This window comes from Trachinotus anak, unplaced genomic scaffold, assembly GCF_046630095.1.
Source record: "Trachinotus anak isolate AG129_WGS33_773 ecotype Australia unplaced genomic scaffold, CSIRO_AGI_Tana_v1 ptg000011l, whole genome shotgun sequence".
NCBI classification, from domain to species: Eukaryota; Metazoa; Chordata; class Actinopteri; order Carangiformes; family Carangidae; genus Trachinotus; species Trachinotus anak.
The window spans coordinates 12,707,913-12,734,261 of record NW_027273862.1 but is presented as its reverse complement, the minus strand read 5'-3'; the positions used below and the strand labels follow the sequence as shown (position 1 = coordinate 12,734,261).

General features: G+C 39.1%; 3 protein-coding genes across 3 annotated transcripts; all 3 read left to right on the top strand.

Annotated features, from left to right (window-relative positions):
- Positions 1–354: 354 nt before the first annotated feature.
- mpc1 (mitochondrial pyruvate carrier 1) lies at positions 355–4,429 on the top strand. Its single transcript, XM_071488474.1, has 4 exons — positions 355–546; positions 2,177–2,273; positions 2,760–2,892; positions 3,460–4,429. Exons 1-4 carry the CDS (start codon positions 472–474, stop codon positions 3,482–3,484), a joined length of 330 nt encoding a protein of 109 aa, XP_071344575.1. The 5' UTR covers positions 355–471; the 3' UTR covers positions 3,485–4,429.
- A 1,051-nt stretch (positions 4,430–5,480) lies between these two features.
- Positions 5,481–13,050, top strand: kifbp (kinesin family binding protein). The gene is made up of 13 exons (XM_071488473.1): positions 5,481–5,970; positions 6,334–6,432; positions 6,902–6,981; positions 7,168–7,226; positions 7,578–7,702; positions 8,055–8,148; positions 8,414–8,526; positions 8,887–9,036; positions 9,395–9,469; positions 10,499–10,661; positions 10,858–11,032; positions 11,118–11,303; positions 11,583–13,050. The coding sequence occupies exons 1-13, from the start codon at positions 5,515–5,517 to the stop codon at positions 11,719–11,721; spliced, it is 1,914 nt and encodes a 637-aa protein (XP_071344574.1). The 5' UTR covers positions 5,481–5,514; the 3' UTR covers positions 11,722–13,050.
- Positions 13,051–17,759: 4,709 nt separating this feature from the next.
- On the top strand, positions 17,760–26,150 carry srgn (serglycin). Its single transcript, XM_071488968.1, has 4 exons — positions 17,760–18,366; positions 20,953–21,094; positions 24,911–25,188; positions 25,283–26,150. Exons 1-4 carry the CDS (start codon positions 18,312–18,314, stop codon positions 25,387–25,389), a joined length of 582 nt encoding a protein of 193 aa, XP_071345069.1. The 5' UTR covers positions 17,760–18,311; the 3' UTR covers positions 25,390–26,150.
- The last annotated feature ends 199 nt before the right edge of the window (positions 26,151–26,349 follow it).

Genomic DNA, 26,349 nt, shown 5'->3' with positions numbered 1-26,349 from the left:
CCCTCACTGACATAATGCATGAAGCCATTTAACCTTAATAGCACATACATTCAATTTAAAGTTCACTCTTGCAGAGTTTTATATGACTGTTGTTATTCTGCTTTGTTGTAAATAAAGAAAATGTATCCTGGACACACTCACCTGTGTAACCTGCTGCTGCACCTTCGTTCCGTTTTATGGTGGGGAACCATTTTATGGTGGTGTTTTACAACCCTAATACGTACCCTAATGTTTCGTACAGTAATAATATTTCTAACTTTGTCTTTTTAGAGACCAGACCAGACACCGGGCGGCATGGACGTTGGCAGCCGCCTCAGGTTGAACTGCGTCACCACGACAGTGTCGTAAAGCGTCAGCGTTACTGTTGGAAATTTGACCTGTCGTCCTCTGTTGGGTGTTGCTGAGTCTCCAGTCTTCAATCGTCCTTCAGCGTTGAAACAGTGCTCCTCTCCGCTAAAACAGTGTTAAACCATGGCGGGGACAATTGCACGGAAAGCTATTGATCACCTGAAGAGCAAAGAGTTCAGGGATTATTTGACGAGGTTTGTATTAGGAGCTGCCAGATGTCTCTGTTAGCACGCATGCTAATGTACGTTAGCTAGTTGGCTGTTGAGTGACTAGGTTATACGACTCGGTAACGTTGGGTAATGTTTAATAGCCGGCTGAATTTGCGCTTTAACAAAACTATGTTATTATTACTCAACAGTTTCTGTCGTACTGTCTGCTGCATTGGTCTCGATTTTCTCCGTTAGCTTTCAAGGACGGTTGTGCATTTTCTCTGTGTCTGTACCGTGGAGTACACTTGTTACTCAAGTTTTTGAGGTTTACTGTAAATGCAGAACAGGAAACTGTGGATAAACAAGTTTTTATGTTTGGAGCTACACTATACGGGAATGACATTGTGACAGTCGCACTATAAACATCCTAAAACAATCCTTGAAAGTGGTTCATAACCTAACGTAATGTTTGACCTCAAACAACTATAGTGAAGTTGTGGCAATAATCAAATCTGGCTTTACAGACAATTACAAGCAGGGAGTGTTGCTTTTATTACTCCTTCAGTTATTGTATGAGATAATTAATATATACGTGAACCCTGGTGGTGTGTGTACATGTGTCAGAATAGAGTACAGGCTAAATTATGGTGCAGCTCATCTTTGTTGACATTTGTCACAGATTTAGAGTAAAGACCATGTCACAGTGACGCAAGAGGCCATCTTTGTTTGTATTTGTCACACAGACCGACATGGTTATCTGTGGGTTATTTTTTATGTAGGAACTTTGTAAAGTTTTTAAAATGTACCTTGAAAGTGAAACATGTACTGTAAGTGTGGGTGAGGCATACATTACGATGGCAGATGTGGTCTTTGGTACCATCTTTAGCTTCTTTTTGACTTTCTGACAAAGCAAGGCACTTTTTTGGTGGTGTATTTTGTAATCATGGGGCAAATACAGTAAGCGATTAGTGTGTCAGCTTGTGTTATGAATATTGTGGTTGCCAGCTCACTGTAAGTGTAGTTAACATTTTCATCCAGGGACTCTTATGTTACCATATTCATTATAACCTAATTTAGTGATGTGATGATGGAGCAAGACTAAGCAGATGATTGTACTCAGTGCAGCATCTCTGACCTTTATATTGTACTAGTTTTCTCATCATTTGTGAACTGCCTGAAACAAACCTGTGGCCACTGTGTGGCAGTATCTTTTGTGTGATGTAATTCTTGTCAGTACGACTTATCTGTATTTGTGTTCTTTTCTCTTCCTTGTGGCCCCTGAAAATAACCCAAAACATTAAACAGCACGGTAAGTACAAATTTTTTTTGCTTCTGCCTATCTGTTTTCTGTCTCTCCTTGTTTGTGACTGTCTGCTGGTCTATCTGCCTACCCTTGTATTTTGACTTTAAATACATCTGCTGTACAATATAGCCATGCCTATTACTCCGAGTGTATGTGTGTTTAGTTGTATCATTTTCAAATTTTCACTGTCATGCCTTTCTTCCATGTATTTTCAACACCAGTTCTGTTGCATAATGGAATTCACAATAAGATTTTATTATTATGTGCTGTAACATAATCATATTCTGCTGTAGAACCATTTTAAGATTAATATCCAATAATATAATATGTCATTTTGTGTGTGTGTGTGTGTGTGTGTGTGTGTGTGTGTGTGCAGCATTTCTGGGGCCCTGTAGCAAACTGGGGTCTTCCTATAGCTGCCATCACAGATATGAAGAAGAGCCCTGAGATTATCAGTGGCAGGATGACCTTCGGTAAGACACACAGACACATATACTGATAAACAAATGTACAGCACACACAATACCCAAGTCATTTTCTGGTTCACATTGGGGTAAGGGTTGTAATGTGTACTTTATCTCAAGGTAACTAAGAAATGAGAGATTCTTTAAAGTACAGCAACAGCTGCAATTTTTGTTAGTCACGTTGGATGTTTCCTGTGACGGTCCAATTTCTTTGTCACATTCTGAATGACTTTGGCCTCAAAAAGGAACAGAAGCCTGACAGAAGAGTTTGTACTGACCACTTATCTGTAGGACTGTGTTGCTTCAAAATTTCAAAGTGTAACACTCATATATGAAATTGTGTGCTGTTAGTTAATCTATAATTGATTGTCTTTTGTGGATAAACTATTTATGTTACATGTTTGAGCAGTTGTAAGAAGTGTCCATAATTTAATGTTAGTTATAACTATTAGTTAATAAAAGTCTCTTGTCTGCATGTTTCCTCCCTTGTCTCAGCTCTGTCCTGCTATTCACTGCTCTTCATGAGGTTTGCCTACAAGGTGCAGCCACGCAACTGGCTACTGTTTGCCTGCCATTTGACCAATGAGTCGGCACAGCTAATCCAGGGAAGTCGTCTCATTAAATACAAGTAAGTCATTTTCTAGTCTGTTTTTTCTTTGTCATTGTGAACAGGAGATGTATAATAAAACATTTGTATTGGATGAAAGTATTGCAAATTTAGTCAAATCTCCCAAAAATGTAATCAGTTGCCTAGAGAAAAATCCAATGCTGTTGGTAATTATATCACCTGATTTCTCTGCAAGTCATCAGCTGTCCTGTTGAGCGTCACTTAAAGAAATGTTAGTGATGTTAGACAGGTGGCTTAACTGGCTACTGTTCATATCGTCTATGTTGTCATCTTTCTTTTTAGAATAGTTTCTGTTATTTATGATAACAATTGCCCAAATACAATGTGTCTGTACAATGTGTCTAGTTATTTTCAACCTGGTCCTTCATCGACTCATTGACTCAATTTATTTGAGGAAAAGCATTGCTCTCAGATACACTCCAGTGGGGAAAAGTGTGAACTTGGAGTGACTTGCATGCAGCAATGAACATGAATTTTAAATCATGGTTGAAAAAAGATGAAAATATTAAATTTAGGGCATGGAATTAGAGTTGAGTATGCACTCTGACTGTCTGTGTATTGTTTCAGCATGGAGAAGAAGAAGGGATCTTAGTGACAGAGTGAAGCAGTTGGAGAACATCCATTACAGAGTGGCACCGTGTTGCTATGACAGCCACCCAAACCTGGATATCAAAACATTTTATCTAATCATTGAAATTGTGGCACTCACACCATGATATATGATTGATCCTCCACATTAAGTTTTTGTCTCTTTTTACTAGACAGACAGAAAAAAGCAGATGCTTTCTTCCAAGATTTTAGGTCAACTGCTGTGATTTATTTTTAGATTTTTGCAACTTTCAACATGACGCACAAAAATATAATGTACGTTCAGCTTACCAGCCTGACACTGAACACACTGCACCCGGAATCCACTGGTTGAAAACATTTTAAAGCTAGGCTAAAATAATCATTATTCACCAATCATCTCATTTCGGGTTATCAATATTGACATTTTTATTACTTCTGTACCTCCTTAGTAATTGAAATATTCATGATATTTGATAGAGAAGTTAATCTGTGCAAATATGTCCTTACCTTGGCAGATTATCACTGGCTAAGAACATGGACTTTCATTCATTAACCTTTACTCAAACATGAACATATGGAGAGGTTAGCTTTCAATTTGTTCCTCCCCGGAGCAAGATATTATACTGTATATTGAAAGTGTGGTGTGTATAAGGATGTAATTTGACATAGATTTATTGCGGTATAAGTGAATGTTCAAAATCAGTATGTATGTCTTTTTATGTGGTGAAGCTGCCCACACTGTAAATCTGTATAATAAGGCTGGGACAGTCTATGTTATAATCCAGCATAACTGGGCAAGACAGGCTGCTTCTGTCAGTGCTGATAAAACATGTACTGTGTGTGGTCATTATGTGTCATTCGCATTAATTTATTGTCATTATATAATTCACATCATTTTTTTCCCTGATTAACGATTCGATTCTCTGGGTTTGTTTAAATAAACTGGCAATAACCAACTTGAACACAATTCAGCGAGTGGATTTCTTTTTTTTTTTAAGTTAAGCTTTGCAACTATAGTTTTCCTTTTATTCTTGTTTGTCTTGAAGTCCTGCTGCATGGTTGTCGTTACTTAGGGATCAGGTAACCTTTCCAGTGTTAGGTATTTCACCATGGTAATGTCAAAGAGTTCTGTATTTACACTCATGACTTTGCTATGCAGCACAAACATAAAACACATCTTTTCAACAAAGTTGACTGGAAATGAATGAGGGTTACTTTGAATCTTTCATTTTTAATATATACATACCCCAGCTTTTAAACCTTTATGTGAAAAATGCTGAGTGTTTGATGAATATATTAAACATATTTTTGTATTGCCACCATTTTCTGTGAACTTGACAGTAAACAAATAGAAGCTAGGTGCCATTGTCAAAACCAGTGGTAAAAGTAGGATTCACACTATTTACTCCAGTAAAAATTGTAATATTGCAAAGGGAAGATATTCTGTTAATCATTCACAGTTTTACTTAAATAGAACTACATATCATCAACAACTACACTTAAAGTATCTAAAAGTACTCATAAATCTTCATAAACCTTTTCATAGTGTTTTATATTATTACTGATGCATTAACTTGGATAAGCAGTATTTGAGTGTAATGCTGAGGTGCAGCTAATTTGAACTTCTGTATAAGCTGATGGATGGTTTAATCAGTAACACTGCATCACATTTTATAGGATGATCACACTTTTTGTATGTAAATCTGCAGAGTAACAAGTGGCTGTACCGTAGTTGTCAGAAAAATGTAGCTAGTGTAGTAAAAAAGTACAATATTTTTCTCTGGGATATAGCAGAGCCGAGGCATGAAGCGGCATAAAATTTGTAAAGCAACTTTAACATCACTGGTTATTACTGATCGCCTGGAGACCCAGATTCAAGAGAATAGGCTATAAATGGATGTTGTATTGTACTTCCCAACAACACGTTGGATTATGTGTTGCAATGGTCGAAAACACGGAAAGAGACACAGTAACTGATTAACTCCAGCAGATGTCAGTAATGCAACAATAAGAGGGTCCTGTCGCAGCTGGACGACGTAGAAGAAGAGCATCATGGCGTCTCTCAGCAGTGACGAGTGGAGAGCGATCAACGACAAATTCACCAACGCCCAGCATTTAACGGAGGTAGAGTCACGAAGCGACCCGGAAAATGACCCGTTCCGCTCAAAGTACAAGGCCAGGGAGCTGCTCAGAGAGATATACTGCTCACTGAAGAGCTTTGAGGCTGGCGAGGGCGAGGAGGACAGCGGCCGAGAGAGCGGCGACCAGCGGCCGGCGGAGCAGCCGGTAGACGGGCCGGGGGAGGATGGGTTCGGTCAGGGCTTCAGCGGCGACTCAGCAGCCGGGCTGCGGGCTGCGAAACTCGGGGCCGTGGAGTACTATCTGGGCGTCAATCACGTCGACACAGAGGAGCTGTCAGCCGGACAGGAACACCTAATGAACTGCATGAAACAGCTGGAGAGATGCAGAGTGTCGTCCGAGAATGTGTCACTGTTTATCCATGTCAGGGTGAGATAACCATAAAGCTGTTGAAAGGAAACTAACCTGTTGTTAGCTTAACGTTGGCAGCATGTTGTTAAGATTAACCAAAACATCTAGTTCTAGAAATATTGTGAAAAGATGTGACAGATTATGACTGAGATGCTGCTGCTAATCAACCATCCCAGACAGACTAGCTAATATATTAAAGCAGTTTTCTCCATCTCTCTTATTGATGAGTGATCATAATGTCTGCAAGATCAAAGTAAAGCTAGCATCTCGTTAACATGTACATAATAGAGGATTCTTGCCTTATCTTAACATCATACCTGTAGTAGGAGATCAGAGGACCAGATGATGTTGATCACTTGTGTTGGCTGTTTGTGTTATCAGAACCAGTTGGGCATCCTTTGGGCAGGCCGGGATGAGACAGAGACCGCTCAGGGATTCCTTGAAGGAGCAGAATCCATCTACCAACGATATCTGAAGGAGGTAAAATCGATTTCCTGTATAGTTGTTTAACTGAAGTTGCTTGATGACAGTGGAGGAAAGGCTGGAGCAAGCGAAAACCCTCAATTCACACATATATTAATCAGTGTTAATGTGCCTTGCCATCAACAGGTGTAGTGTCACATGCCCATCATTTACATGTCTGTCAGGAGCCTGGTAGTAGTAACCTTTATAAAAAGTTGTGCAAGTGCCATTTGCACTTTTTCAACATGAAAAGTTTATACAGTGCACTCGGTAGCAAAAAGGGAGCAATTTTGTACACAAGTGTTGGTTGTGAATGAACGTTACTTGCCATAACTGTGTTGACACCAGTATTCAAAAGACAAATTGACTTAGAAGCCGACAGCAGGAGGACAAGACTGCAGAGCCAACATGGCTGCAACTGAAAATTACATTGGGCAAATCCTCCTCCTCTGCAGCCATGGTTGTGGTTGTTTCTTTTTTTTTCCAGGATGGGAGTCCTCCCACTGACATGACAGAGTACTTTACATCTGAGGAGAACCTGCTGACACATCAGGAAAGGACCAAGAGGTAACTTGTAACCTCCAACACCCCTATATACACACACACGCACATATGAAGATTTACAGATTTCATACCTATTTGCAGTTATGATATTATGACTTAACTTTACCTTCTCCATATACTACTTTTTCCCGTCTTTCTCTTCCTGCCATTTTTTCTTTCTTTTTTTTCTTTCCTTTGTCCTCCTACCAGGTTTGAGCTGGCCTACACTCATACCATGTACTACCTTGCTCAAGTTTATAAAAACCTTGGTGAGTCTGATTTTGTTTGAATAAAATGTTCAGGACAGTATATAGTTACAGTATAACTTATGTAAAATGCACTTAATATTTAAACTAATATAGAAACTGCAAATCAGTTTTTTAATCTATTAACATCCACCTTTTTTTTGTAATATTTGTATTGAATAGTTGACAGTTCAGTACAGCAATGAGAACCACAGTTCAGAGGACCAAAAATAAAAAAAAATAAAAGTGATTTTCGTAACTGCTGGATTCATTTTTATCTATGGTATATAATATAGATGAGTGTTGTTATTTTAATATATTACTTCATCCTTTTTTTGATGATAGTTATAATAACTATAGTATTTTGTCTTCCAGGTGAAACTGAGCGTGCCGCCACCTATTGTCACAGTACCCTGCAGAGACAGTTACAGTTAAATCAGTTCAGTCCCATGGAGTGGGCCCTGAACGCTGCTACACTATCACAGTATTACATCACTAAGGTAGGGTTAGATTGAGTCATACAGATAAATATCAATCAGTTTAAAACCTTTAAACTACAATTATATGGCATGTTATCACCCAAAACATTTTCATCTATTTTGCCTTGCATGTTGCACAGTTTCCACAAAAGTGAAAAGTTTCAGTTTTGTTTTGGTTCAGTTTTGCAAAGACTTGACATGGAGTCAAATAATTTTGATTACATGGCACCGAATTGTGGTTGTAATTATCATGTATTATGTAAGATCTGGTTTAGGTGTTTATTAGCAGTGTCACAGTGGTTTGTTTTGAGTATAAGTAATGAGAGGTGTCTAGGTGTGTGTGTGATTTATTTATATATATTTTTTTTTTCAGGGCCGATACATGGAAGGCAGACATTGCCTCTCAGCGGCTACTGTCATATCAGGTTTGGCAGGAGAAGTTCCTTCAGAGGCTGCAGCACAGGAAAGTAAGGATAATTCATATTCATAGTAAAATAAGCGCTACAACACTGATTTGCTTCTTTCCTTTTGCATGCAATTTCTCTTATCAACTGGTGAGTCAAACAGGAGAACACAACTGTGAACACAATATTGCTGCAGTTGTAATAACCTCCTGTCCTCAGTTATTACCGTCCGTCCTCTCTCTGACTCTTTCCCCCTCTCTGCCTCTCACTTCACCCCTACTCTTTCCTGGCATGTCTGAACATCTTTTTCTCCTCCTGTCTGACACAGGTGAGACGGAGAGTGAGCGTAGGGAACAGCTCAGACAAAAGAGAGCAGAGATTGCGAGATGTTGGATAAAATACTGTCTCAACCTCCTGCAGGATGCTAAGAAGCTGCTAGAGGTACTGCATGGTTGCACTTGTGCCTGTGGCAGTTTTTAAAATTGTCGGGCTCATGAGTTGGGCTTGAGTCACATGACTCAAGTCTTATGAGCAGTTATAACCGGCCTGACTGAACAGACAGAGTACCACTCATAAACCCGACTTAATGTGCCAAAAACCCTGACGAAAAGATGTTTGCACCAAAAATTTTGCACCTAGGATTATGCTAAGATAAAAGAAGGATGGAAGATCAAGAATGATCACTTCAACAAACCTGCATGTTTATTTGTGTAGTTGATCATGCTGCTGTGTATCTGAGCTTAGATGTACATAATTGCTGTGTGTCTCTTAAAATGTGCTTGTACCTTGGTTTGTGACCAGGACAACATTGGGGAGCTAGATACTGATCGTCAAGAAGAGTTGAAGAGAGCAAGAAGGCTTGAGGAGGAGGAGGAAGAGAAGGGCAGGAAGAGCGCTCTTCTGTTTGGATCTGAAGACTTCTTTGACTCCATTGCTACCCTGGAGGAGAAGGTGTGTATGCTGTGTTTGATGCTACTTCTACTGCTTCTAGCAATGCTTTTGTTAAAACTATTCTTAAGAAACATCTTATATCATGTTAAACATGTTAAATCACCACTATCTCTACATCAGTAGCAGCAGAAATGTTTCCCTTTTCTTGATTGAGCACTAGAGCATAAACTGTTTTTAATGTCATGTACTGTCATGTGATGGTTTCAGTCAATAGGTCACAAGCACAATCAACTGAGGAAAAATCTGGCATTAAATGAAGACTCTAGATTATTGTACCACTGGAGGGCACCATTGTGCAAATAAAAATCAACCTTTTGTAGGAGCTAAGCTTGAAACTTTTTTGCTTTATGTTTTCTAGGTCCAATGTTTGTTGCCATTGGATTTCACTGAGGCCAGAGCTGTGTTTCTAGTGGGACAGAATTATGTCACACAGGTATAAACAACACAAGACAACACACACACACACACACACACACACACACACATACACACACACACACACACACACAGACTTGAATAGGAGTAAACAGACACACACAGCAGTGCAACACAGTTTACGGACAATGAGTGTACTGACAAGTTATTGAAGTTACTTTACCAGCAGATGACCAGCAGTAAAATGTTGCATTAAAAATCAGGTTAAAACCAGAGCTGTAAAGCCCACTGAGATACTGTATGTGACATTCAGCCATACAAAATAACTTTGACCTGTCTTGATACATCAATTAATGCAGTGTGTTTATAGCTGAAGCTGGTTTCAGTGGCATTGCACAGCGCTGCCCTGGTGTCAGTCAGCTGTTCCTTACAGTCCTCAACCACATTGTTGTCTGAAGTATTCTTCTCAAGAAGCAACTCTAGACTGGGTGTTTATAAATATGAGGTTATTTCTGTTCTGTTTTGTACCATTATGTGTCAATTATATCTTGTGTCATTTTGATAGAAAAGTACAAAAAAAAGGATTGTACTTTTGTAATTTAAATCATTCACAGTGACAAAGGCAGTGGGCAAAGACACTGCAGAATACAGCCTCAGACAGTATGACGGAAATGTATCAATTCCATTGTGACACCGTTGCACCAAAAGTCATGACTTTCACAAAGAAGGTAATCATAGCAGAGTTGCCCCTCAGAAACACTTTGTATTTAAGGCCAGAAATTCCTATCCCTGTGTGAAGAGCTAAAAAAAAACAAGTTTCCTGAGCCAGTAAGAAATGTGATCTGATAGAGTGAGGAGTGTTTCATCCTTTTTCTTCGCTTTTACATTTGAAATAATGCCTCAAGTGTTGAATGTAGCAAGTCCAGATCCAGCTGTTAAATATGGTGGTGAACCTGAAGTGTGTGGGTGTCATTAGGCCCAGTGGTTAATTAAACAGGATCATCCTTGGACCTTTTTGTGTCTTCCTACTGTCTGTAGTTGGTCCTTATTTGTGACTGTCTCTCGATCTTTTCATTCTCTCTTGCAGGCAAAGGAGTACTATCAGATGGATGGATATGTGACAGACCACATAGAGATCCTACAGGATCACAGTTCTCTGTTCAGGGCCCTGGCTTTCTTTGAAGAGGATCTGGAGCGGCGCTGCAAAATGCACAAAAGAAGAGTTGATATGCTAGAGCCAATCTGCAATGGTAGTTTGGAAAAAAAAAAGCTAATTTTGTTCTTGAATTGCAGTTTTCTTTCTTCCTTAGAGGAAAGTTTTGTCTCTTTGAATATTTTCATAAGATATAATACAGTAGAAAAAGATCAATAAAATAAGCATCCATGTAGGGTGACACCATAATTGATTAAATCTGACTTTCCTTACCTCCCACTGTTTTTCTGTAGACTTGAACTCCCAATACTACCTATTGATCCGCAGACAGTTGATGTTTGAGTTGGCAGAGACCTACAATGAAATGATGGACCTCAAACTGACACTGGCTAACAGACAAGCGGATACACAGTCACTAGATAACCACACCATTAAGAAATTCAACCACCTCTGCTCTGCCTCTGCCAAGTGAGTGTACATTTATGTGTGGAGTACCTCTGTGTGCGTCTGAGTGATTTGTGATCTGAGTGATTTGTAATCCTCTCTTCTCCAGGTTCTTCCAGATGTTCCTAGACTCTCTATGTTCTCCAGATGGGAAGTTTCCGGAGCACTTGGAGGAGGAGGTGCTCAGGCCGGCTCTGGTGGCCCGCTTCAGAGTCGCCCGACTACACAGTCGGCTGATCAGCTCTATACCCTCTGTTCAGCTGGACAACCTCAACAGATCTCTGGAAAACTACAAGTATGACACTATATTTCCACTTTTATGGTGATACATCTAGATACTTTCTGGGTTGCATATTGAAAGACTTGCTCTCTTGCAGTCCTCTGTAGGATGAGGGTAACAGGTTGCCATCAATACAGAAGCATGAGGAAAATCCAATGAGACTAGACTAGAGAGGATTTTTGTTGAAATCAGTTGGATTAATGGAATAAGGGTGTTCTCTACTGTCTGAATACTGCCAGCTGCCATGTTGATTTCGCTATAAAGTGTTGACCATCACTTTCACCTGTTGTCTAGATGCGTGGTGCAGTATTGTGAGGCCCACCCTGAGGCAGCCCCTGCTGTGGAGACAGAGTTGGAGCTGAGTACGGAGATGGCTGGCCTGCTCCCTCTCAAAATCAACCGCCTCAAAGCAAGGATGGCTGCAAACAACTGAAGGATGCCACTGCTCACTGACTGACTTGTTGGTTGACTAATAGCATTAAATCCATCCTGATGAGACAGTTAGTCCAAATTTACCACCTTGTCGTCAATGACACCTCCAACAGTTAGAGAGACTGGGTGGCAGATTAAGTGACTGTCTTGCTGACTGTATTTGTATTGGTGATGGCCTCTTTTTTTGCAGTGGGAACGCTGCTTTCACAAGACCTTTGAACACAGTACACACTATAAATATGTGCTTTCTTCTGTGTAGTAAAATGTGTGGTCAATTTACTTTTAATTGAGATAGCACAGAAAATATACTCTGTTCAAAATCGATACAAAAATGTCTATTTCATTGTACTAAGAAATAATTGACAGAGGCTGATAATATCTTCATGTTTTCAACTGTTTGTCACTTTACATTGATGCTTTCTTCCCCAACTAGGGTGGTTGGAAAAAATAAATAAAACAAATGAATTGCAGGTTTATCACTAAAATGTCTGATAATGCCTTTGCAAATGAAAAAGCCATCCTTGGCTGATATGTACATAAATAGTTTTATTTTATTTCATTCCATTTTACTTTATTTTACAATGTCATCTGTGACCTTTGTCTGATTCATGCTTGTTTTTATTGTTAATCATATTGGTTTTCTTTTAATGTGGCTTCATTATCTGTAAAGTACTCAACACATTACAACTCTGTTTCTTCAGCTACTTTAAATCTAAAACTTACTGTAACCAGGGTTACTGTTGCAATACTAATAACAATAGACAAGACAGAGGTACAGATATTGTCCACTTGTGCCTGTTTTTTTTGCTTTTGCTACCGAGAAACAACCATCTCAGTAGCATGAAGTCATTAAGTAGACTTTAACACAGGATGTTGGCTTATTAAACGTCACAATTTGCATGATGCCTGCTTCATCCGGTTCAACCTGTGTATTTTCTTTTTGTCTCTGGGGAATCACACTGTCATCCTGTTTTATGTGCAGCAGATACTGTATATAATGATATTAAACCAATGAAGTAACACACACCTATGTCACAGTACCAAAATGTGCTTTTGTAGTTGCAGAGAGAAGCTGGGTGTGAAATGGGTCGTCAGTCTTCTCTCTGGTATATCTCTGTATAACATGATTACTAAGTGGATTTGATGAATGTGGGTCTCTGGGTTAAATTATCTCAGTTTGGGCTCCAGATGAATACAAGAAGCTGTTTTTCCAGACTATTAAACTGCTTAATGCAGGGAAACATCTAAAACTGTGTCTGTTAAAACCAAATTATGTCTTAAACTGACTGTGTGTTGATGTCCTATAAAAGTTACAGTGTAGCGCAACCTACATCTTTTGTCAATCTTCTTCTACAGTTTTGTGCTGCAAGTTTCCATATTATTGACAATGTTATGTACATTTATCATATTGTGCTGCTGAATTAAACTACACACGTGTTACAGCTTCAGAGATAAAGGCACGTTTTGTGTTAATATTAAAAGTCCAAAGAAAAAAATCTTCAGTGGCTCTCCATGTGAGATCTTTCTAACGGTTGCGCTGGAGTTAATTGAGAATATCTGTGAATTCTCAGATACAGTTGCATGTTTTCATTAGAGGAAATGTTTGCTAAGATGTCAGATGAGTGAGCTGTTGCCATTAACAGCAAACCATGAGGTCATATCACTTTGCCCTACTCTGTGCTACTTCCTCTCTGAGGCCATAAGGACATGTGGTGAAGCTGTAGACAGCTGCAGATACAAGTCTGGTGACACCATGGACACACAATTGATCGCCATTATACGCATCCCAATTTCACCTAAGGTTACAAAAATCTTGTCACCCTGTTAAAACGTATGGGTGGTATGGATATGGATATACAGACAGATTACACATTAAAGGAAAAAAAAAAAGATAAACCAGCCAACACTGTCATCACATCACCACATGAGAGAATATATTTTGGTTGAACAAGGTTCAAACGCCTTATTAAGATGCTTGATGTCGATTTGTCATTTCATTTGTCATCTGCAGATCTGTTTGTTAGTGGAACAGGTCACAGTGTCTAAGCTGTTTTTATCTAATTAAGCCTTCCTGTTGGTTTTTCTTCAAGGCGTGTTAGAAATGTGTTCAATAGAACTCACATTTCACCAAATAATAACACCCCTCCCACACACACACACACACACAATTCAACATATTGATTGTGATGTAAATTGTTTGTTATAAAAAACTATCTCTTTGTGCCCTCTTAATGCAATGGAAACAATTTCAGTGAATAGAAACCTGCGATTTCTGCTTTAATTTATTTTCCCTGTCACCTTTCTGATGCTTGTCAAAACGTGTATGGACATACCTGCTCAACACCGAGACTCTACAAACTAATGTGCTGTGAGTAAGAACTGGGCTGCCACAACTTATGCTGCCCACCCTTACTCCTTATACACATACAGACTTATAGTACTTTTAGGATTACATTCATATTGATATCTATGTATCTAAGCCTAAGACTGTGAAATTTTGTGTTTAATTGAATGTTTAATTTGTATTAAATACCAGTAATAAAGATGTGCTTGCTGAAATGGCATGTGATATTAATATCTTTTGATGTGGACAGTTGACATTGTGAAACATACAAAGAAGTGTGTGAATCATGACAGATTTCAAAATTACATCTTAAAAATAACGTTGAAAGATTTTAAGACATGTCTTATACCAATGGATGAGATGTCTGTGTTTGTTTTTCTGTGTGTGCTTGTGTGTGACTTGTGGCTCTGTGTTATATTTTCTTTCTGCTTATTTTCTCTGCCGTACTTGGTCTCCCTTGCAAAAGACATCTTTACCACAAAGAGATTAAATGATAAATAATAATGCTGTAGTTACACTGTAACCTTCCTCCATCAGATTCAATTGCTGACATATATTCTCCTCACATTTTCAGAATTCATAATACTAGAAACAACAAATGTTAAGATGTTGTTCTGCTGTCATTTGCAGAGATTTTTTCTTTTTCTATGAACCTGTGATGCTTCATTTAGATGGAAATACAGTTAGAAAGTGTCACAAGCAATTACATTCTGACTCACAGTTCTGGGAACTGAAAACGTATAAGTAGACAGTGAAGTGCAGGGCAACTGGAAATGTCATTGCAGTTTGCTGTGTATGACAAACTGTGGCACAGTGACAATTTGTGAGTTGAACAGACTAATCCTGTGGCCTAAATACATCTAGTGTTACATTTACTTGTTTAAAGAAAAAGTGATGATATTAGTTTATTGTGGTTATCAGTCACGGCTCCACTGTCTCTCTGGAGCCCAAACAAATCTAGTTCTTGAGCGTCACTTTGCCCAGACTGCTGAAATGATCCTCTCGTGCTTGCATATATGTTAACGACTGTGTGTGCATCTACTGTGATTCTGGGAGAGGGAAAACAGTGCTGTCTCTGCTGCCATAAACTCTGGTTGCTCAGACAATAGACTTGAATCCCACATAATGTGACAGGCGTGGGAATGGAAACCAAACTCGCTATAAAAGCTGACTTTTTATAGCTGCAGTAACATGCTGACTGCTGCAGGTAAACATGTCTACATCATACAGAATGTATCCGATATCAGTGATTGCGTCGGCAATGTAGCCTTTGCAATTGCTTGAGTATTGAGTACTGCGGAGGAGACAAGAGGAGCATCAGCTGGAGACATGCTATGTGTGCAGTGGTGTGTGTATAAATATGTGTGGGTGTCTGTGTGTTTGTATGTGTGTCTGCGTGCACAGAGGCGAGGTTGGGCAGACTAGTGTGTCATTTCCTGCAGGAAAATGATAGCAACTGATGTTACCACTTCCTTCACAGCATCGTACTGATGTGTCAGCTGAAATAAACAGTGCTCTCTCTCTCTCGCGCACTCTCTGGCGCCTGTTCTCGTCTTGTCTGACATTGACAAGAAATGGGAATGAGACACGGAGAAAGAAGGGCAGAGACATAGAGGAAGAAGAGGAGTCAGAATAACACAGCAACAGTGAAAAGGAGGAATGCAGTATTCAGTCCACAGAGCAAGAACAAGAGCTCAACAAATATTTGAAAGAGTGCTGACAGTAATATGTACAAACACACACACACACACACACACACACACATACAGACACAGCTGCATGAGTCAGACTGTTACAGAAAGGCCACCTAAACATCATAAATCACAGTTACACTGTTGTGTTGTGGTTGTATATATGTGTGTGTGTGTGTGTGTGTCTCTTTCTGGTTCAACACAAGAAATCAAATGCAAAGGAGCATTACATTAAGATGGGAGAGGTGATGGAGAAATACCCAAACATTTAAAATGTATTAATGATGAGAATCCAGCTTTCATTCAATGCTTGTCAGTGTTAACTTGGCGTGTGTATCACTACACAGGGTTTAGTGAGTCTACACTCAAAAGGTGAAGTATCACTACAACCTCTGATAAACATTGGAGGGTGCAGTGAGATCGTGTGATGTGAGATTTAACTAGTGACTCTCACATCACAAAACCACAGATGATATCAGCGTTCCTCTCGTCACTACTAACGGATGAAACTAATGAAACGCTCATCAACAAATCAGACCCTTTGGAGGGGTATCAACACAAAGACCAGTAAAACTTAACTTCACATTTACTCTAGCTTTGACAAAAGTTCTCAACACATTACGAGAAAATAGAGGAAGACGAGAATAACATTGTGTTAAATAAAAATGGTGTGGTCCAGCTTGGAAAAAATGGGTTTGAATTTTTTTTTATTCGATTTAATAAGTAATTTTAATCAATGAATGACTGGAAGAAGCAGGTAAAGAATATACAATATATATGTATCACTGTGTGGAGTCGATTTATTTTCTAATGAAATACTGAGGTTCAAGAGATGTTAAAGCTAAAATTACCTGTAAGTCCCCTTTTGTTTTGTTGTCTATCCAGTTTATCCAACCTAACCATCTGTGATATGCCATACCACTGCACACCACAGCCCAGGGTTTAGGCAATAATAATATATAATGTGATTTACTGGACCAACTAAAAAACAAAGCCCAACCTTGCTTTCTAGTGCTCACCGATGAATGTGGGTAGGGACAGTTCACTGATTAAGTATCTATGTTTTTTCTTAATCCACTAGAAATTGACGGTAGAGTGAAGACTGCTCACCAGTGAGTTTCTGCAGGATCCAAAGTCATTCCCTGGTGAAACTGTGACACAGTTAGTTCCTCTTACTCTGTCCCACACCTCCATAGTTCACACTTCCATAAAATCATATGCACATTACATCACATGCTTGCAACATGTTGTAAAACACAGCGCTTTTTTCACGTCTTCCTCTTCCAGCTCTTAACAGCCCAGGAGCATCCTTGGTAACTTGTGAGTCATTGTCAATGCAGTTAATCTTATAAATACGCTCCACCTGCCCGAGGCACCGTACCAGCTGTTGATACTTGAAATGTCTCAACTTGTGTTTACCAGCACAGTCTGACATCACAGACGGAAAAACACTAACACCAGTGGTGGAGTAAGTATTTAGATCTTTTAGTTGAATAAAAATGGTCAAAGCACAGTGTACAAATACAAGACACACACTCAACAATTTACTGTAAAAGTCCATATATATAAGTCCATATATATAAGTAAAAATCCATATGTTTAAGCAACAAAATCCACGTAAAGTTTCAAAAGCAAATTCTTCATAAGGCAGTATGGGTCAGTTCAGAGTGATATATTCATCCTCTATATATTATTAAAACATATATCATTTCAAGTGTAAGCAGCATATTGATGTGGTCAAGAGGGGGTTAATTTCAGCTACTTTTGCACTGTTTGGGAAGTTTATTCCAGCTGACCGTATATTTTATATGTATAATGTTTTTGCAAGGTAGCACATGGCTACAGCTGGTAAATAAAGGCACACAAGTGCAGAACAAAGTGCAGTGTTTCTCTCTGAAACGTAATGGGGCATAATGTGTCTCCACAGGACATGTGGAGACACATTAAAGACACACATCACACAGCAATGAAAAACAGGCACAGACGCACAAAGGCCTGCACTACAGTCCAGTGGCTGATATCACACATACTGATGTATCTCTGCGGGTCTCTCAGGAGAGGAGAGCTGGGGACGTGGACTGACTCCTGGTTCATCAACACCCACTCACGGGGGCTGCTTCACCTGCGGGACAGCTCCTCCACGCACGGACAGAGTCGGAGAGCAACGTGAATCCTAGAGGCAGAAACCCTCAAAAACAATTAAGACAAATTGGCGCTTCCTGTGTTATCAGAAGTACAGATTGAATCTGTAAAATGCTATCTTCTGGTATTTCCTCAGTCCGGGTGCGCAGTTACGCAAACCCCCGACCTGATATCGGATAGTAGAGGCAGCGAGCGCAAAAGTTTCCACTGAGGATGTTCGGCCGCTTTCTGCACCAGGAGGAAACCAGAAGAAAACCGTGACGCACTCGGAGGGCTGAGCCTTGACAAGGGGGAGTTTGACTCTGAGGCAATTCACACTTTTATTCTGCTTCACCTCGGAGAGAAGCTTCATATCTGGAAGGGGTTCCTTCATATTCTGTTGTTTTGTTAAAAGAGAGAGACACGTTTTTGAGGATGAAACTGATCCCGCTACTCTTTATCTCCTGCCTCGCCTTGCATAACGGAAAGGGTAAGTCGACAGTGTATTATCACGAAGTGCACAGGTAACGGCAGATTTTACTCGGACTTTATTTAGACAGGTTATCATTTCACTTCCCAACAGTTCAGTGCGTGTCATCCACACAGCGACTGTCCTCCTATAGGCTCCAAATTAGGAGCTGCTGTTGCTGTTTTTCCACCTTACTGGTATTTGACTTTGTGTGTCATCATAATGGGGTTCCCGACAGCAACTGACTCATATGGTACAGTGGTTATTGTCAGTTTTCTCTGTCCTGGTTGTTGGGCTGATGTCGGCTCAACATCCTCCCACCTGTAGGGAGACTGCTTACATTCTCACCTTCATAAAACCTGAAGCTGAACTTGTGTGTTCTTTGCCATCAAATGTTTAAGAAGAACTGATGGTTAAGGTTTATCGTGGGGAAATATTTGAGAAACCCCTGTCTGGTTTAGAAAAATTTAAAATCGGAAAGAGCAAAGGCGTTTCAGTATCCCCCCCCCCCCCCCCCCCCGCCAATTACGTTTCGATATGACTTGTTGAGATCTGTGTACATGTAAGGGGTTTTTTTGGGGGGTTTTGGACTCCTACGATGATACAAATAGGTTAGTGTCCTTTTTTCAAAGTAGAGGAAGGAGACGACATGGGGAAAGCCTGTAACAGGCCAAATGAAAAATAGCAATATTGTGATGTGCTTTTACTGAGTAATAAAGTTTTAGAACACCTCGATTTTCCAGTTTTTATTGAAATATCACAAGTTCAAGTATACAGAGTGGGTGAGCGGTAAATAGGAAATAGTTAAAGAAACAACAACTTTCGGTCACCAACTGCTGAAAGATCATCAGGTCTTTTTTAGGGATTGGTTAACTTACAGCTTTTCCATGGAAATGAAAGTAATTGAACCCTTGAAATGTACAAATTTTGTTGATCACTTGCAAACCCTCTGTCTGTACAAAGACCGTGTTGAAACTGTTACTACACCCTAGTCTAATGCATTATTAGGGCAATAATCTATTCCAGGAAGTTGTACTTTACTGTTGTATTGTATGGTGAGAATAAGACAAGTAACAAAGGACTGATTGGTCAGGGGCTCATCCTACAGCAAGACAATGAGCCAACACATTAGAAGAAAAGTCTCCAGACTCAAACCTCAATGAGCTGGTTTGGGGTGAAATGGACAGAAGGTGAAAGAAAAGCAAACTACAAGGGCAACAGATCTGTGGAAACCTGGGGTGAACAACATTTGATTTCCTTTACAGAAAGAATGCATTGAGCATCTTCGGTTGCTCAATGAGTCACAAATGTAGAATAAATTTAGTTCAACAAAAACATTCCATGATTTTAAAATCTATGATTATTTATTTTTCTATGCTTTGTTTTAAGAAACACTGAGACAAGACACTAATAGATTTAAATAGCATCTGAAAAGTTGAGGTGTTCTAAAACTTTTGAGTAGTGGGTACCCGGTACTAAATTGTTTTTTCTGGATCTTTAGGTCACTAATAAGACTTTGTCATAATTTAGACTAGTTTAATATCTCTTTTTAAAGACATGACAAAAGTCCGGTATACTTTGTTGTGGTTCTTCTAGATTTTGCCAATTACTATGCAACTCGCCAAAATAAGAACAACAGCTAAATCTAGTTAAATCTGTCAAATAAAAATGAGCAGAATGAAGATTAGGAAGCACAGCATGACATCTTATTTCATCTTAGGGTCAAATAACACACAAACCCAAAAGCTAGAGGCCCACAGTCACATGACATCAAACCTACACTCTGTCAAGATATTATCATTACTGCATATTAGGCCTACTAATTTTTTAACTGACTCTCCTTGTCACAGGACACCAACCATCTTCGTCCCCAAAAGTGAAACTTTTTAAAAGTGGTTTATAAGTTTTAAACAATACTGAGAGCTCAACAGTGTGGACAAAAGAGGAAACAGGGAGTTTCGCAAAGAACTTGTACAACTTTTGTGTGATGTAGCAGAGATAAATCCACAGAATGCCCATATCAATCACTTAACATATGAAATCTCATGATCAGATGATTAATATGAATTTAGTCTTACATGAATTGCGCCTTACATAGAAGGACGGCCAATACATATATATCAATCAATCAATCAATCAATCAATTACTTTATTTGTTCCCGGTAGGGCAATTGGGAATGCAGCAGTGGGATATATGCTATCTTGTTTGCTGTAGCAATGAAGCAGTCAGGGAGTTTCTTTACACAGGGTGTTAGTGGAAAAGAACTCTTTGTGCTTTTAGCATCAGATGAGCTCTATGATCAACTTCCTGCGATGTGTTGAGAAAACGTTTAGATTCTGTAACTTCCTAATCTGACACATTACTGAAGAGAATGAAGAGCTCTGAAGGCCACAAGGCCAACCGTTACTTTAACCTGTTGCAGAATAATGTTGTAATCTCCTGAAACTCTCCAAACATAGAACTATTAAACCTCAGTTGTGGCGCTAAACTGATCCAGATGAGCAACCAGATGTTGGTCAAGAACACACTGACTGAAGTGAATTGTTGCATAAAAACAACATGACACAAACTGTAAATTGAACATTGAACACTTTCTCTCTCTCCAGGAGCGCCAAGGACTGCTGTGTATAAGTTTGTGAGATGTAACCCTGTGGGTGACCAGGCCAACTGTGTGACTCAGCAAAGTTCAGAGATGGCATGGAATCCAGACCTACCAGCCAAACTGCCTGCTTCAGCTGCACAGTATCTGTATGTACTCATGAGTTGTGTTTATCTCCTAGATAGCCTACAAGCTTAGGATGTGGTGGTTTATTTGCTCCGTGAGTTGCTCAGAGTAAGGCGAGGGTGTCTTGGTAGCAGAGAGTTCACTTCAATGTTAAATTGAATCCGGAAAAACAAAACAACCACTTCTGTGATATTTTAGTATACTACTGTCAGATAAATGCAGACTTTAGATATAGAAATGCTGATTCTGCTTTGGGTCTCTTATTTTGGTTAACACAACTCCAGCAACACAACCTCTATCTGGCTGTATCTCTGTGTATATGTGTGTGTTGTGTGTTTGAGAGAGAATGTGTAAGTGTGAGGTAGGAGGCCAAGAAAAGCCAAAATAGGAGACAACATGGAGGGACAAAGAAAGACAGAGGGGTAAACAGAGAGAGGGTTAGAAAAGAGAAGTTAGAGCTGGAATAAGAAGGACCTGAAGAGATCTTGGTCTATTTCACATTGTGCCAGAGCACAGAATAAGGAATAAATAAAAGTTAAAGCAGTGGATGTTGATCTGTGGCCAATTTTGTTTTACTTCCTAATAGTTTAGAATGACTGGGAGAAATGTTATTACTTTCTCAGCACAAAAGGATGATGTTGTCCAGATTATTTCAGTATATCCAGTTTTTTTTAATTATTAAATTATTCAAACTTTATCCAGATAATTTTAAGGTACATTTATGAATGCTCATCATTAAAAGATGTATAATGTGGAAAATGATGAAATTAGAGGTGTGATATACTAAAAACTGAAATATACTTACAAACTTTTTGTATTGAACAAGCTGCAAAGAGTAGAATAAAAATGAAATCTTCATTTTGGCCACAGATATCAATATATGAACCCCCATACATTTGCTCTTAATGCTGGTGTGTGTCTGTGTGTGTGTGCGTGGGGAAGGGACTGGTTAGCTCAAAGTGTCTTGTGGATGCATACTTTAGCTCTGTGTACTGAAAACGCTAGTAAAGAGGGAGTGTTTTCATTTCAGGGGATCTTGCAGAGACAGTCTGAATGATGTGGGTGCGAATTCACTCACTGCATGACTTACCTTTATGTTTCTGTAACATTTTGCTCTTATTCTATGTTGTGCATATACATATACAGCATGTATGCTGATCTGCTTTTGAAAATGTAAATCTCATAGATGTTTTGTTAGCTCATGTGCATGTAATGATGGCGTCTCTGGTTTTAATATGACCAGCCTCACTCTCTGTACTGCATGTCATCGTGTCTCTCATGACTCTCTGCTGTTGACTCTCTGTGAGTTCTACCAGTGCAGACATAGATACCACTCCTTTGTGCCCTTGAACAAAAAAAGTTTGTGAATTAAGACATTTCTAATTGAGTTTTGATTAATAGTTGCAGATTTTAACTCGAATCCTAAAGGGAAGGTGCTTAAGCAATGTTTAAGGGAGTGAACCACATTTATTATCAGGGCCACATTCAAATTATAAACTTTAAAGTTTATTTTTCATGGCAAGTTTTTGTATAAACTTGAAAAAATAGATGGCATTTAGCAGAGCTCATATTTCCTTAACTGCCATGAAGTTGTCAACATAAGCTTCAAGCTGGATTGTTGCAAAAATCAATAAGCCATAAATAATTCTCCATTGCCATTTTTTAAGACATTCACATATTTTCATGCTTCTGCCTTAAATAGTAAAGCATCAAATGTTTGCCACTTCCAAGTGTTTCAGCTTATGATGACAACAGTTCATTTGTCTGTAAAAATAATAATTGTATGTCAAAGCAGCAGCCTCTGCTGCCCTGTTGTTAAAGTTGAACTTTTTTTTGACCTATCAAATCAGTACTTAAACCCCATCTAGGTCTTCTTTTGGAAGAAGTATGAGTTGTGAGGGAGTTATGTGTTCATTTATTTAGACTCTTGGCTCAGATTGTTCCATTTAGTTAAACTTCAAAGCAGTGACTTTCTGGAATTAATGAGCCAGTAAGGAACTGCATGTGTGTGTATGTGTGTGTGTGAGGGTGTGTGTTTGCCACATATGGTACATGTAAAAGAATTTAGGTTCTAATATGTGTGTGACTGCTGAGAAAGACTGTATCACAGTCTTGGTCTTGGCCCTCAATTTCCTCTTTTAGAGTTCCTCTTAACTGACATTGATCCTATCAGTTAATGATGTGTTATTTTTGAAAAAGGAAAGTTTTCAGAAATGAAGACCTCAAATCATATTTTACCCAGCCTCAGTTCACCCTCGATGTCTTTGAAATCACACAGTGTTTAAACATGTTTAATGAGCTGCAGCATTATATAAATAACAACTCAGTTAACTGTTGTATAACAAGGTTTCCACAGAAAAACTCAGATCACACATCACATCTAAAGCATATTTTCTGGATCAGATGTGTGCAACAAGACTTAGAAATAGTGGATGACAGAGATATTTGTTTTGGTATCAATGAGCCATACTACATACATGTACTGCATGCTGAATGCTACTCTACTGAGCCGCTCCGATCATATGATATTATTCTGTCTGATCAAAAAAAACGGTGAAAAGAAGATTATTAATGTCTGAGTTGTTAGTCTGTGAGTCTTATCTGGCCTCCATCATTACTTTGAGCTTGCTAAAGAACATCAGGGCCTCAGCAGCAGCCCTCTCTTTTGCAGCTCGCCTTCAACAGGAAGCCAGAGGGAAGTGTTGAGAGGAAGTGGGCTATGACGCCTGGTGGGCTGCTGCTTCTGGTCTATTGTTTTGTGTCTAAGTATGTGCCGCACTGCTCTGATACTCAAGTTTGAGAAATACCAGATTACATATAAAGGGGACACAGTAACTGAGTAATTAAACTGTGATTTCTTACTTTGACTCATTTATTTCAACAACCTTTTAAAGAAATTCTGTCTACAGAGCAAAATATTCTTAGCGACCTAGGTTAAGGTTATGCTATTTCTGTAAGCCTTGATTATCTTAAAAACCAAGAGATCCACTTGGCTTCCAGTTTTATTTTAAAAACCATCAGCAGTAGCAGGTCATGAGGAGTATCAGGGCCTGATAAGTATTGATGTTTAAAGGCCATCTTCTTGTTGAAGTTAAGTTATGCTATGTTGGAAAAAAACCTAATGAACCAATAAACATATTAAAGGGTCAGACATGTTGAAAAACAAGTGAAAAGACTTCTGTAGGAGGACCATGGGTGTGGAGGATTCTTAAACCAGTGACATCATCTTCTAAATTGTGTCCCAACAATTTTATCCTACACATCTACCCGCTCCTGTTAATTGTTTGAAAGTAAAAAACCAAAAGCTCAAAACACTAAATACGCCTCTGACCAGTTTTGGAGTAATACCCTCAACATGAATAGTATCATTAGTCTGAAAAAACATAAGCAAAGCAACACCCAATCCTCTCCCCTTAAAGTCCACCTAATGTTTTTGCTTATTGTTATTGGAACGGTGCAGAGTGAAGTTTGTGCGCCAGAAGATTTCACATTCATTTACTGAAAGTTTCTCTGTGCTCACTTTAAACAAACTTAAAACCTCTAGCACCTCTAGTAGTTGTTGTAGTAGTAGTTGTAGTATAATAGTAGCAGGGAAGTTTCTGTGGAAGAACCATATCACAGACAAGTTGTTATTTAAGGTATTTTTATATGTGTGGTGGGGATCTTTAAAGCTGAAATATGAAACTTTCCGTAAGTTCTTAAATAGAGCAAAGCTGATGCAGTGTTCAGTGTGGTGGGGTGACTGAGTGTTATTTTCTCAGGTGATGATGCTAGACAATTTTGTCAAACAGACAGCTACATCAACATTTCTCAATGTCCGACTCTCATTCTGTTTCCAGAGAGGCAGAGCCTGTGGAGGATGAAAGTCCACAGAGAGAGGAGGATGAGGAAGAGGAAGAAGAGATGGAAGAGGAAGAAGAGATGGAAGAGGAAGAAGAGATGGAAGAGGAAGAAATGCCAATGACCAGTGAAGAGGGGGAGTCACCTGGGGTCTTTCTGTCTGAAGAAGGTTCTGGTATTTACGAAGGCTCTGCATCTGGAGGTGTAATCATGGCGGACCAGGCCTTTGGGGCTGCTGAAAGTGAGACAGGCTCTGGAGACATGGACATACAGACAGGTAATTTTAGTTTTCCACTTCTGTCTTCATGTCAAGGGCCCCCCTTTTTTTCTGCTCCACATAGTCTGATCTGTCCTTGTTTTTCTGCTTGCAGGTGGAGATATGAGGGGCATGAGGCGGTTTATCCCCAGCAGGTCTCTGGTTGGTGAGGCAACACCAGCAGAGCAGGAGTTGAAAGACGACCACCTTCTGCAGCTGTAGACTGAACATCCACCCACTGAAAGACACACACACATACACAAGGCTAGCCTCTATTTTATTTCTACCCTGTCCATTCAGATAATAGAGAAAATCTTGGTGGAAAAACTTGGTCGCTCAGAGACTGATAAAGGCCAAATATATATTTTGTATTCTCTGTACTATTGACTGGAATTATTTTCTTCAACAACTGTAAACAATGTAAAAGTATCTGCCAAAGTTAAAGTATCTGCCAAAGTAAAAGCGAGACATATACACGCTTAAATTTAGTTCAAATGCATAGTGACCTATATTTGTGCTTTCTTGTTGAAGAGATGTATAAGTTGAAATATGCTGTATAATATAAAATTTGAAATATGATTTCAAATAATTGTAAATACCAGTGCAATAAGTTGACACCATTGTCCATCCGTTGCTTACCTTGGAGATGTTGTTTCGAACATATTGTGGAGCTATGTGTTCCTTAAAGACACACGAAAACAAAGACTTATTTATACTATTTGATCCCATTTGTCTGAAATGTTGTGACACTTTACACTTACCCAGGAGGGTTATGCAGCCCGTCTTGTAAACTTCTGGTCTGCAAGGTTGAACAAGAGGATCTTGCTAACCCAAACCCCTCAGGAACAGATTAATGCAATCTTAACCACTGTGAGCTGAAACCCATACAAAATGTATTATGCACATGCATGCATTTCAACATGGTCTGTGTTGTCATTTCCATTTGATATACTTCTATTAATAAAGGATTTATAACAACTTTATTCAGTAGTGTTTTCAGTGTTTCCTAACTACTCTGTCCTGCTAACTGTCAATCATGCTCTTCAGTCAACTGGGGCAATTTTTGTGTCTCATGTTTGGAGAAAGAAGTTGAGGTGATCTTCTCTTGAATTTCACACTTGCTAACAACATGTTTTTATGCTTTGTAACTATGTCATTGTCGAGAAACAACATTTTTGGACA

Coding starts and splice junctions, on each gene's coding strand:
- kifbp (XM_071488473.1), top strand. CDS start 5,515: ATGGCGTCTCTCAGCAGTGACGAGTGGAGAGCGATCAACGACAAATTC. Junction 6,433..6,901: donor ACCAACGATATCTGAAGGAG/GTAAAATCGATT, acceptor TTTTTTTTCCAG/GATGGGAGTCCTCCCACTGA. Junction 11,033..11,117: donor CTCTGCTCTGCCTCTGCCAA/GTGAGTGTACAT, acceptor TCTCTTCTCCAG/GTTCTTCCAGATGTTCCTAG.
- srgn (XM_071488968.1), top strand. CDS start 18,312: ATGAAACTGATCCCGCTACTCTTTATCTCCTGCCTCGCCTTGCATAAC. Junction 21,095..24,910: donor GCTTCAGCTGCACAGTATCT/GTATGTACTCAT, acceptor TTCTGTTTCCAG/AGAGGCAGAGCCTGTGGAGG. Junction 25,189..25,282: donor AGACATGGACATACAGACAG/GTAATTTTAGTT, acceptor TTCTGCTTGCAG/GTGGAGATATGAGGGGCATG.
- mpc1 (XM_071488474.1), top strand. CDS start 472: ATGGCGGGGACAATTGCACGGAAAGCTATTGATCACCTGAAGAGCAAA. Junction 547..2,176: donor GGGATTATTTGACGAGGTTT/GTATTAGGAGCT, acceptor GTGTGTGTGCAG/CATTTCTGGGGCCCTGTAGC. Junction 2,893..3,459: donor AGTCGTCTCATTAAATACAA/GTAAGTCATTTT, acceptor GTATTGTTTCAG/CATGGAGAAGAAGAAGGGAT.